Source organism: Camelus dromedarius, chromosome 11, assembly GCF_036321535.1.
Source record: "Camelus dromedarius isolate mCamDro1 chromosome 11, mCamDro1.pat, whole genome shotgun sequence".
In the NCBI taxonomy this organism is placed as follows: domain Eukaryota; kingdom Metazoa; phylum Chordata; class Mammalia; order Artiodactyla; family Camelidae; genus Camelus; species Camelus dromedarius.
Window position 1 is genome coordinate 20,426,525 of NC_087446.1, and position 13,217 is coordinate 20,439,741.

At 35.7% G+C, this 13,217-nt stretch overlaps 1 protein-coding gene across 1 annotated transcript in view; it reads left to right on the forward strand.

Moving 5' to 3' along the window:
- The first annotated feature begins 217 nt into the window (after positions 1 to 217).
- PTPRQ (protein tyrosine phosphatase receptor type Q) overlaps positions 218 to 13,217 on the forward strand; it is a 186,761-nt gene continuing 173,761 nt past the window's right edge. The window contains exons 1-6 of the mRNA XM_031463085.2: positions 218 to 329; positions 1,345 to 1,605; positions 7,637 to 7,797; positions 8,610 to 8,721; positions 9,401 to 9,627; positions 11,972 to 12,041. Of these exons, the coding sequence (XP_031318945.2) occupies positions 254 to 329; positions 1,345 to 1,605; positions 7,637 to 7,797; positions 8,610 to 8,721; positions 9,401 to 9,627; positions 11,972 to 12,041 (907 nt within the window). The 5' untranslated portion in view covers positions 218 to 253. The remainder of the gene's footprint in view (positions 330 to 1,344; positions 1,606 to 7,636; positions 7,798 to 8,609; positions 8,722 to 9,400; positions 9,628 to 11,971; positions 12,042 to 13,217) is intronic.

The window sequence follows — 13,217 nt, forward strand, 5'->3', positions numbered from 1 at the left end:
GTCATTCAGCCTTCAACTAGCTTCAGATTACTCCTTGGTGAAGATAGAAAGGATTACAGCCCTTACCTTGCAGTATTAATTGATGTGAATGTGACTAGGATGGAGTTCGTGACAAATCCTTTTAAAATCATGAAAAACATAAATTTGTCTCTTCTTTCTCTAGATATCCTACTGCATGACATCTAGAAAGGAAAAGCTTTTTAAAATGATTGTTTATGGCAACAAAGCCAAAGTACAGAATTTGACTCCAGGGATGGACTACCTGTTCCAGGTGAAGACAGTTAGAGGCAAAGATTACAGCGTATCTGTGATGGAAGAAGTGGCTACAAGTAAGAAAATACCATAAATAGAACCTTTGCTTTATAGTTTTCTAAGAATTGACAGTATTTTGGCCCAGCATAATTAAAGCTGTTTTAAAACTTAAAATCTGATAATTAAGGAATGATGATCAGCAGATTGTGTTTATGAGAAGTCCCAAGAAATATGTGAACTTAAAAAAGTCTTTGTCTAAATGTATTGGCACTACATAGAGATTTTTTTAAAATAATCTGAAGCGAACATATGTATGTATATATATCATATATGTCAAATATGTGGAATATATGTATATATACACCATACATGTTATATAATATGCCATAATGATATAAAGACAATTCAGTTTCTATTGCATAAGGGTTTGGTAAGCAGAAAAGTAGAGAATTTCTATTTTTCCTTCCCTGATGTTTGTAAATTCATTGTAAATCAGTTTCATGTTTTTGAATGGGGTGGAGTAATAGTACTTGCTACCAGCAGTTCTTGTGAAGGTTTATAAGGTTTACAGGATCCTGTCTCAGTGGAGACCACATGACAGTATAAGAAACTACGTTACTTTCACTGATGAGTGGATTAAAAATCCAGTGATACAGGAATGCAGAAAACTTTGATGTAACCAGAAGAACCACACTTGAAAGTGCCCTTACTTCTGGCCCTCACACCCTCTCTGTTTCATCTTCATCCAACGTGCAACTCTGCTAGGTGGTGGCTAACCTGTAATTGTATCCTATAAGGGTACCTTTGGTTACGAGCACTCAGGAGGCACAATTCTAAAGGAATGACTATTGGAAGTGGCTTATGATTGATTAAGGAAAGATATTTGGGAACTAAGGAGGATGGTAATGTGCCATTTCAAGTAAAACTCATATAAATAAGAACCTGTTTCTCTCTCTGCAGAGCTGACCATGTAAGACATTATGTATGAATACATTCAAGGATTGTTACATAGATGTTTGTATTATTCACGTCTGCTTTATTTTTACGTACATGTATGCAGTTTTTATTTACATATATTTACCTTTTCAATAGCGCCATCTAGGATATGTGGCTTAACCTTGAAAGCTGTGAATACTTCTTCAGCAAATTTAATGTGGAATCCAACAGAGACCAACTTCACTCATTACAAGATTTGTATATCAAACAGAACATTTGCAAAAGAGTATCTTATTTGGGGGCTGATGACTGAGCACGCAGTGACAGAGCTCACTCCTGGCGGAGTGTATAACATCACAGTACACAGAGTGAGAGGTGATATTGAAGGATCTGGCACGTTTATCAGAGTCACTGCAGGTATGCAAATTCTTTTTGATATTAAAAAATTCACATTTGATTTGCATGTTGTACTGCTTGAGATAAAATTTCAATACCTTTTTTTTGAAATTTGAAAACATACAGTCTATAGAATATTTCAGAGGGTAAAAATAACTCCTTTCACTGGAGTTATTCTGAGGATTTTTGAGAAACTGTATGTTATAAATTAGATAACAAATTATCTGGCACATAGTCAGTGCTCAATAAATGTAGTTAATACTATACATAGTTTCATATCAAATTAGTGGTCCAGCTGGTGGAATTAAATGGTCAATTTGGGGATCACCCATTCTCCTCAAAACTTGCTCTTTGTTTTGATGACCAGCTGTGCTATGCACATGAAAAAGCATAATTTAGGATGTGAGGAGAGTAGTAAAGGATGCAAGCATGGAAATAGATACAGCCTAAGTCAGATTAATAGGTGAAGCAACGGAAGTATGTTCAATCTTACTGTGGTTGCACAGACAAGGGAGTGATGACCTCCGTAGAATGAATGGAGAAGGCTCTCTGAGGCTGGGAATGTCTGCAAAAGGTTAGGGTGCTTCCTCATCAGACTAGAGAGCACATGGGGTGTGTTGAAAAGAGGACTCACAGAGAGAGAGAACAGTCTGTGCAAAATTATGGAGACGTCAATGAATATGGTGTATTTGTGGAACAGTAAGCAATTCAACATGGCAAGATTTTGTTGTTTTTATATGAGAAAAGAATGAAATCCTATTCTGAATAATTGAAAGCATCATTTTTACATCCAAGTGAAGCTGTGAGACCTATGAGTCTTCAAAATTTTTCAGAACAGAAGAAGAAGAAGACAGTAATAGCTAATGAGATTACCCTTAAATGATCTTTCAGGCTCTGAATTAGACAACCCAAGGCAGACATAAAATAACTCAGGCTACGAACATTTGTTGTGTGGGTGTCGCACACTGCATTAGTTTCTAATTGGTGCTGTAACAAACTGCCACAAGTTTTGTGGCTTAAAACAACACAAATTTATCATGCCATGGCTCTTAAATACTCTATTACACTTTGTTTATTTTTGTATTATATATATGTATATAATACATCTGCCATTTCTTAAAAATCGTATCTGTTAAACGGTGTATTAAATGTCTTTTCCCCCCCAGGGTTGTACAATAAGTAAACTATACAATTAAGTGCATTAAAACTGGACCCGCAGGAGAGGATTTGGTCTGTGGCAAGGTTTCTTAACCTTAGTGCTGTTGACATTTTGGGCTGGGTGGTTCTCTCTTGTGGGAATCTGTTCTGTACATTTTAGGGTGTTTAGCAGCATCCCTGACCTCTGCCCACTAGATACCAGTAGGATCCTCTTAATTGTGACAATCAAATTTTTCTCTAAAAATCCCCAGAAGTCCAGAAGTTGGCAAGATCAGAATGCGTCTGTGGTAAGCACTGATCTTACGTAGCTGGATGGAAAGATCAAAGAGCCCACTGAGCAAAGGTTGAGGGAAAATATGACACCCGTCATACTATGCACCCGTCAAGGAGAGAGCGTGATTAGTATGAGGGACAGGATTTGCTCACTTAGAAAAATTTGGTCGGAGGGAAAAATGAGCAAGGTCATGCCAATATCAGGAAAGTTTCATGGAAGATAATGAGTATCAGTGGTTATTTTAATGACAGAAGAGAGCACTTTATGAAATTGTAGGAACTTGATGTTCTAGTTGGATCGTGTGGTTTAGGCGATGATTTTGAGAGATTATAGGTGGGTCATGGAAGTCCCTGGGAGAGGAGAGCAGTGATTTGGGAGGTGAGCTGATGGGAGCAAATGGGAAAGAATGATAACCTAGGTTTCCTGGTGGACATCTCTGGAGCAGAAAGGTATTACTGCCCTACTTTTTGCTGAGGAGAGAGCAGTGGCAGTAGAACAATTCTGGGCAGAGCACTGAGTAGATATGAGGAGGGAGCTAAAGCTAAGAAGGGAAAAAGAGGGGATGTCATGATTTTACTAGAGAAAGACGGCAGAAATAACAATAGCTGGTAATCACAGCTTACGTTTACTGAGCTCCTGCTAGGCTCACACCACTCCTCTCAGCACTTCACGTATATTAACTTAACTTATTTCTACAACAGTGTGAGAGGTAGGAGTATTATTGTCCTCATCTTGATGAGGCCCGAGTGGTACAGAGAGGCTAAAGATTTTCGCCTACATTTTTAATTGATGTAGCAAAGCTAGGGTTTGAATCCAGTTATCCAGTTATAGGGCCTGTGACCAGTGCCTGTACTAAAAATTTGATTTTTTTGACTTTTGTGATACCCAATATGATGCTGACTTATTAGAGGATGTTTATTTTATTTATAATTTATACCTAGCCCATTTCCAAACTATGAGGACGCTATAGGCACTCAATAAATACATGTTGCCTTGACATAGGACATATTTAGGAGTCCCTTAAGATTAAATGGGAGGTCACTTCAACTAACAATCCTAGACTTGAAGGAAAAATTACAGATCATTCTATTTAATGCCTTAATTCTCTTTTAAATGCTAATTCATGTAGGACTTTTGATCTGCTACTATTTATAAGCCACTTTGTGAAGGTCAGGGGGTGCAGTTATCAGGGTGATTGAAACTTGAGCTCTGAAGCTACTGCTCCTGGGTCTAAATCCTAGCTTCCCCACTCACCTATTAGCTTTGAGACCTTGGCAAAGTTAACGAAATTCTTCGTTTCTCAGTTGTCCAATTTTTAAATCATAATAATAGTATTCCTTATGATTTGTTATGGGTGTTATACATAAAATGATTAAAAATGTGTAGCACAGAGTGTAACGTGCTGGAAACTCGATTAGGAGTTACTTACTGTTCTGCCTGTCTTGTATCTCATCGGTCAGAGCATATATTATGCCCAACTTGTGATTAATCATGGAAAGATTTAAATGTGATATTGAAAGCTTATCATACACAGTATTAGTACCTAGGCAGTATAAATAAAAATAATAATGGTAATGAAAATTTTGAAGTCTTCATATTTTGTTTTAAAATATCTTTCCTTGTGGGTGTTTCTTTCCTTAGTGCTGTGACTCTTCTGTGGATATTATGAGATGTAACATTTTGGTCTCATTTTGTGTACACGCCTTTAAGGATCAGAATCTCCTGAAGAGCTCTGTCAGAAGCTTTCTCGTCCGTTTTGAATCTCCTCTTACTCTCTGTCTCAAAGGTGAATTGAGCATAGATTTCATGAGAACTCTGTATGTGAGGCCTTCTTAACTCTTCTGAGCTTGTTTTCTGTATAGACACTGATCATGGGATCAGACTTCTGTTTTTTCCTCAGTTTCTCAAGATGCAGCTGAAATAAATTTTCTGAGATACCAAGGGGAAAAGTTGAGAGATTAGCTTTAAAGCTGCACTGTTCAGTATGTTATGATTAGCAACTACATTAGTGACTCTTGAACCTTGGCATGGGACTAGTCCACATTCAGATGTGCTCTAAGTGTGGCAGACACAAGGGATTCCAAAGACTTAGTATGAAAAAAAGTGACTGGCTCATTAACAGTTCTATATTGATTATATGTGAAATGATGTTGTGGTAAATGGCATTATTTCATTCTTTTTTATGACCCAGTAGTATTCCATTGTACATATACCACATCTTTTAATTTTTTTAAGGTGGTAGTTAATAAATGGTAGCTATTTAATTATTTTCTCTGATAGTACAAAATACTATCACATAAAATACACATAACATAAAATTCACCATCTTAACAATTTTAAGTGTATTGTTCAGTACTGTTAAGTATTTTAACACTATTGTGCAACCTGTCTTCAAAACTTTTTCATCTTGTGAAACAAACATGATAGCCATGAAACAGTTCCTCATTTCCCCTCTCCCATCCCCTAAAATCACTGTTTTACTTTCTTATACCACATCTTCTTTATCCAGTCATCTGTCAATGGACATTTAGGTTGCTACCATGATTTGGCTATTGTATATAATGCACTATATACAAACATATAATTGAATTTTCCGAATGACTTAAGCATTACTTCATCTCTCTTACCTCAGAAAAACTGAGGGCAAACCTCCCTCTTCTCTGCTCACAGTATCCTACTAACTGTCCTTGCACTGCCATTTTTGCCAGTCTCCGATTCCTATATAGCATTCCAGAGTAATCTTAAAAACAAAAAAAACAAAGATTGTTTTTCTGCTTAAAATTTTTCAATGTTTTCCATTGAATTTATGGGGAAAAAATCTAAAATCTTTATTGTGGCCTACATGATCATCAGATTGCTCTCCTTTCTTAAGTGATCCTACAACCCAGGCTGGTTTTTCTCAATCACTTTAAATTCTGTCCTTTTCCAGGGCTTTTATCCACGTTGCTTAGAAAGGTCTTTACCAAATTGTCCTGAAGTTCCCAGGCCTTCCCTTTTTATCAGATTGGCAAATTTTCAGACAAATATATTCTTCCTCCTCTTGGTGAGATGCATTTCATCCTTGGCCAAGAGTTCTTCAGCATGTAATCTTAAACCACAGTCCAGGAAATTGCATCCTGTCTCACTGCCATCTCCGTGAGACACTTCTGTCTTCATTTTTCTTCCTAAGTCTCATTCCAGCTGTTTTCCAGTTTCTTGCCTAAGACTTCATGAATGTCTAGGACACTTGATGAAACAGTATTTGCCCTCACTTAAATCAGTAAGTGTGAGTAGTGGTTGGACTTTTGTCATGTTAGACTTTTGTCCATTTTAACATGGGCTGGTGAGGAAATCAAGCTCTTTTCTCTCAAGCTTGGGAATACAGAGGACATAGGTCTGTGCACGGAGTCATGAGAAAAAAGATCCCAGCAGCTGTGCACAACAAAGTAGGTCTGCCTGTCACAGACTGGGCATTTCTCTGATCTTTCACCTTAGGTTTGCAGTGTTTCTAAAGAGTTGTAAAACTGTAGTGCTCACGACATGGACAGCTTGGAGATGATGCCTAGAGAATGTCTTTGAGGATGTTATGGTGGAAATCAATTGATCAATATTAGCTTTGGGCACTAGGGAGACAGTTACAACCATTCAAGGACCTTTTCAAAGGAGATTTAAAAAAATTCTAAAAGTATATCCCTCCTCTGCCAAAAATATACTAAGAAATTGACCTGTTATCTGTTTTATGCAATGTGTCCTATCAGTTTCATTAGGAAATGTACATTTTGTTTTTTATATATTCATTTTCAAATCATCTCTGGGGGAGGTGTTTATAATTATAAATGGAGTTCAATGATTAATTCTAGACTCCTGTCTTTTGGAAATAGTGTTAGATTGGATCTGTTATCAGCATGTTTTTCACATGCTTGGCTTCATAATCTCTTTCCCTCCCCTTATATTGTTTTTCTGGAATTTGCACTAAAGATAAGCAGAGTGCAAACCTGACTCATTGGCAACCAATCCAAAGAACTTTATGTAGAAAACTCCCTTCAAGTAGGTACAGGCAGCATAAACAAAACTTTGGAAACAGTGGAAACAAAGGTAGAAAACTATAATTGAAGTGGCTAGGACAATGACTACTTACTGTTTAAAAACTATCTTTTTTCATTTCCTATATGGAAACTTTTCTTTTAAAGGAACACTGAACTAAATATTCATCAGAAATGCCCCTCCTTTAAACATTTTGGCAGCTTTTAGTATTTTTTTCTAATTATCTTCTCTTCGATAAATATCCAGGTAATTGGGTAAAAAGTTTGTACTTGTCTTTAAAATGATTCAATTTTTCAATTAGAGAATAAGCTTTAAAAAACAATCTGGTCAACCAACAGATTTTAGTAGGTAAGGAATACCCCAGTTACAGATACCTAAGCTGATGTACTGATAATAAACTTGAAAACTAGATACTGTTAAGAATATACATACCTAGCACCTACATAGGGCTAGAGATAATTTAAAGGATTTGATGCTTTTGATGCTTTCTAACAATGTGGTTGTTTTGAAACCTGGCTCTTAGACTATTGATTTTCATGTTTTCTTTGAAGGTTTAGGAGAATAACTCTGTTTTAAACCTCTGTTTGTCAATGTCAGAACCGGAAAAACCCGAGAAACTTAAAGCCTTCAACGTTTCTGCACATTCCTTTTCTCTGCACTGGAGCCAACCCTCCGGCCATGTGGAAGGGTTTCGTGTGGATCTTGTTCCTGACAGCGGCTTTGTTACTATCAGAGATCTTGGCGGTAGCGAGTATCAGGTATAGTTTTCATTATCATACTTGCTAAGCCAACTTGTATTTGTATGTGGTCCAAATAGGAAAGTTCTTTATGAAACTCATCCACCATGAAAACTTACTCCTTTGAGAGTTTTTAAAAGCATAAGATGAAGACAAAAACACTGATGCTGAATTGATGAGTATACGTTTCAGCACCGGTGGACTGTTACCTTAGCAACGTCTATGTCTCTCTCTCTGTCTTTTTTTTTTTTTTTTTTTTTAAGTCTAGCTTGAACCTACAGCCAGCCATCCAAGAGTTCATGAATAGTTTAACAAAGAAAGGGCAGAGCTATTGAGTAATCCAGGCTCATTAATTGTGCACTTGCCAGGAGGATCTGTCTTTAAATCATTAATGCAGGCAACATTTCTCTCTAGAGCCATCAGTGTGATTCCACTGCCTGAAAAATGTGATAATGATGGATTTTCTTATCATTTTTCTCTTAGTTTTTATTGGAACTTCAGAGACACAGGTATTTTATACACACTCTTAAAAAACCAGGGCTAAGCAATGGGCTATAGATTTCTTAAGACACTTAAATAGTTGTTTCTTGTGACAATTAACTAAGACAGGTAGAAATGCTGATTTAGTCTTCAATAACAGTATGTTTTGTACGTTTTTATTTTATGTTATTTGGTAAATGATTATGTGATATAACTAACTGTTAGAAGGTATTGTGATAAATAGTGCAGAGTTGTGTAGTGAAGTGTTTAGTTTTTTTATTGTGATGGATTTATTATTTTAACTCTCTTGCTTTTTAAGATTTTAACACAATTATGTGTTTTTGGTGTTTTAGGTTGATGTTTCCAATGCTGTTCCAGGTACTAGGTACGACGTAACCATCTCTTCTGTTTCCGCTACAACATACAGCGCACCTGTTAGTAGAACAGTTACCACGAATGTGACAAGTGAGTAGATGTTTTCAATGACCTTTTTTAAACCAAGTATTTGGAGCCAGTGTAAGTCTGTTGGATGGAAATACTTATACTGGCAATATGTGCATTGTATGCATGAAAACAGTTTAGTGATTAAAGCAAAATGGAAACTTTAAGAAAGTGATCTGTTTAGAACCTGTGTTCTACGGGTTCTTTATCTTCCGTTACTTTCAAAGAGCAAAGATAATTTCTCTGTACTGGTTTGTGAAATGGATCAGAGAGACTGTTATTGGGAATATTTAAATAATACAAAGCTATGAAAATAAACTCAATACACTTGCTCTGGAAGAATTACTCAGTTTGTAACACTGGTTCTTGTTTTCTTAGTTTTTGTGTATAAGGCTTCCATCAAGTAAGTTTCTTTTAAAAATGATTTGGCACTAAAAGTATATTTGGCATGTAGTATTTATTAGCGTTCCATTTTTTACATTCTTATAAAAGAATGTTTTTGGTATTCCCCACCCAAAGCATTTAATCTTTTTTTTTTCCTCCTGGTAGCAAAGCTCTTATTTAGGGAGGATAAACTTACATTTTGAGACCATTAGTCTTTGGGAACTTTAAGTCTACAATTTGTAAATATTTTTCTTACATATGATTGTGAAAATACAACAATTATCTGACCTTTTAACAATATGACTCTTTTGAAAAATAGAACCAGGGCCTCCAGTCTTCCTAGCAGGGGAAAGAGTTGGATCTGCTGGGATTCTTCTATCCTGGAATACACCGCCTAATCCAAATGGGAGAATTACATCTTACGTTGTGAAATACAAGGAAGTTTGTCCATGGATGCAAGCAGCATATACACGAGTTAGAGCAAAGGCAGACAGTCTGGAAGTTCTTCTTACTAATCTTACTCCTGGAACAACATACGAAATCAAGGTAATTATTTTGTAAATAGTTAGTATTAAAATATTCCATTCATTTTAAAAGTGAAAGCACTTTATCCCGCCAGGTCAAGCCTTTGCAGCTGAACGGAACGTAGCAAGTGACTGAAGGATGATCATCTGAGTCCATGGCCTCATTGCCCATCTGGGCTTTTCCAACCCGAACAGATGTTACAATCTCTTTTCATTTTTATGTGTATTTATATAATTTATCTATTTTAAAAAGCATTCGTTTAGTGACTTTTTAAAAAAAAATTTCAATCAAATAATTTAAGCTTTGTAAGTGCATATGTTCTACTTTTTACTCAAACTCAAAGTTAGCTTTGTTATTTTTCTCTTAATCTTCCTGTATTTCCATGTCTGTCATTGAAATTTCGCATAATGGTTTGAAAGTTTCTAAGGAACCAGTTTCTCAAAGAACAATGAATTCAGTTAAGTTCCATTCAACAAATATTTCCTGAGCACTTATGCTGTCTTTTATGTTTATAAAAAATTTTAAATGCCGTTACAATGTTAAATATGCAAAATCTAAGAACATTTTACTTAAATATTAAATAAAGAAGAGCATATGAAAAGCATTCTTAAATTAGTTAGGCCATATGGAAATGTTTACAGTTAAGAGACATGCGTGATGTTTCCAAGGGGCAGTAAAGAATACAGGTACCCTTTCATTCCTCCCTAATTTCAATATAACGTCAGTATGTTACTTGAGTCTTGACTGTAGAGAAAAAACTGTGTAAATGTGTGATCATACATAACTGAGATGGCCATCTAGATGGAAAGACATGATAAAAGATATTTGCCTGTTTTGTTCTTATTGCAAGTATGCCTATTTGCAGAATTATACAGCACAATAAGGCCTGGAGAGCATGTATCAAGAGCAGGGAGTCCCCCAAATGATAAAAGAAAAAAAGAACCTTTTACTTCTGCAGGGTCAAAATCAAAGATTTGACAGCTGTATTCCCTGCAGAAACATGAGTTAAAAAGAGTAGGCAGCCTTTTTCTAACTGACCCCTGAAAATTATATAGTACAGAGATTTTCTATCAATAAGCACACATTGAGGTTAACTTACATGTGAAGGTATGCTCTTTGGGATGATAAAGATTACATTTTAATGACATAAGAAGCTGTTGCTGATAGAAAGGTGATTTAGCCAACCTAGTGCTGCTTAGATCTATTTTTATGGAGTTTGAATTTTTATTCCCTTGAATTCTCTTATTTCAGGTCTATTGGGAAGCCCTTATTCTCTGTTTTCATCCCACACTTTATAAATCATTTTTGTGACCTTTACCCTGTTCAGGTAAATGTTAGGCATTGCAGAATTCCAAAGGGCATTTGACATGGTGCATTTGATATCTCTAAATGTAGATATCAAATTTACGTGATATGGGGAAAATATGTTATTTCATTTAGTTCTCAGAACAATCTTATGACATAGATACATTATTATTCCCATTTTAAAGGAAAATAGGACTTAGAACAATTAAGTAAATTGCTCAGAGCTGTTCATCTGGAAATGGATAGAGCTGCAATTTAAGCCAAGTTTGTCTCACTATAGGTTATGGCATTTGGAAAAGCTTAAGAGTTTTGTTCTCATTTATGACACTTTCTCTGCCTATTCTGGTGTATTTGACTAGACTATTCAAGTCAAAATTTTTTCCATCTTTCAAATTCTAGAATATTTAATCTAAATGATTAAATCACCTACTTATTTTTAAAAACCGTTTTCCTGAGTAATTTGCCTATCTAGATTGTAAACCTTAAATCAGACACCATATATATGGCCTCAGATTTATTACAGAAATAATCATGGTGTCTTACATAAAGTGAATGTAGTGGAAAGAGATTGATCTTTAGAAGTAAACACAACTTCAACTGAATTCTGGTTCAGCCACTTATTCCTGTGTGATTTTGGGCAAGCTACTTGACCTCTCTCAACCAGTTTTCTCTTCTGTAAGATGTTTACAATAATACTTCACATTTTATGTGAATAAAATGAGATAAATAAATCCTTAGTCGATTTCTAGGTACACAGAAGTTGCTTAATAAATACTAGAAAGAATTGTTATTACTATCAATAGACATTAAACTTGCTTATTGATTTCTCATCAGGAATCTGAGAAATCTGTTGGTTCAAACTACGTTGCAAATATACCCTTAAGGGAAATGGAAATATGGAATGGCTCTATGTTTGCCTTCCACTTTGGGAGTATTGTAGGAATTAGAGGCGAAAGTATCTTCATCGTGTATCTCATGGACAAATCAAAGTTTTATTATTTTAGATTCTGTTTAATTAGAGAGTAAAAAGCTTGAATGTAATTCTTTTGGTCTATTCTAGGTTGCTGCTGAAAATAGTGCTGGCATTGGAGTGTTTAGTGACCCATTTCTCTTCCAAACTGCAGAAAGTGGTAATTTTCCTAAAGCATTTATTCTAAATTAACTTAGTTATGAGTCTTTGTCATTTAAAATAAATAGGGACATAAACAAAATCTGGCACTAAAATGCATAAAATTTTCAACAGCATGACCAATTACTTTTAGGGTCTTCTTGGTTGGTAAATTTATTCATTAAAATATATATTGTTCTTTCTGATTGTAAAAGCAGTAAGTGTTATCTTAGAAAACTTTAAAAAGAGCAAAAATTAAAAAAAAAATGAAAGTTATCCATGTCCCTGTTATATAAAAAAAATCTTGTTACCATTTTGGTGACTTTCTGGCTGAACTTTTTCCCTATGAATATGTGTCTGTGTGCCTCTATATTAGTGAAAGTAGACTTGTGTCATTTATGCAAGTTTATCGCCAGCCTTTTCCTCTTAACATGAAATCATAAGCATTTTTATGACATTAGACGTTGGAAAATGTGGATTTTAATGGTTACCATGCTATTCCATAACATGTAGTCATTACCAAACCGATTTAAGTTACTTCCATTCTCCCAGTGGCTGACAGGAAAAGTTGGATGCCATCCTTGATTTCCTCTCTCTCATAGTAACCCTAATCTATCAACAAATCCTGCCAGCATTGTATCAAAATATATCCTGAATCTCACCCCTATTGGTAATCACCCTGTCCCATCCACTGCCATTTCTTGCCTGAACAATTGAATATCTCCTTACTGGTTTTCCTGTTTCCAACTTACTTGTCTATAGTTGACTCTTCCCAAGAGAGCCACATCATCTTTTGAAACATAATCAGAATACATGACTTCTCTCTTCCTAACATGACCCCTGACTCATTGAGAGGAAGAACCTCCGTCCTTCCCGTGACCTGCAGAGCTCCACCTGCCCTCTCCCCTCTCTGACATCATCTCTTACCACCTCCCCTTCCTTTCATCTACTCTAGCCACACTGATCTGTCGTCTCAGGGTCTCTTCTCTTGCTGTTCCCTCTGCCTGGAATACTTTCACTAAATATCCGTAGAACTCTGTCCCCAGTTGGTCCAAATCTCACTTTACCTTTTCTGACGACACCTTCTAAAATAGCCCCTATTTCCTTCCATCCATTTGTATTTCCAACAAATTTATTTTTCTTTATTGGACCAGCCTGACATATAACACATTTACTTACTTACTTTTAATTGTAGCTA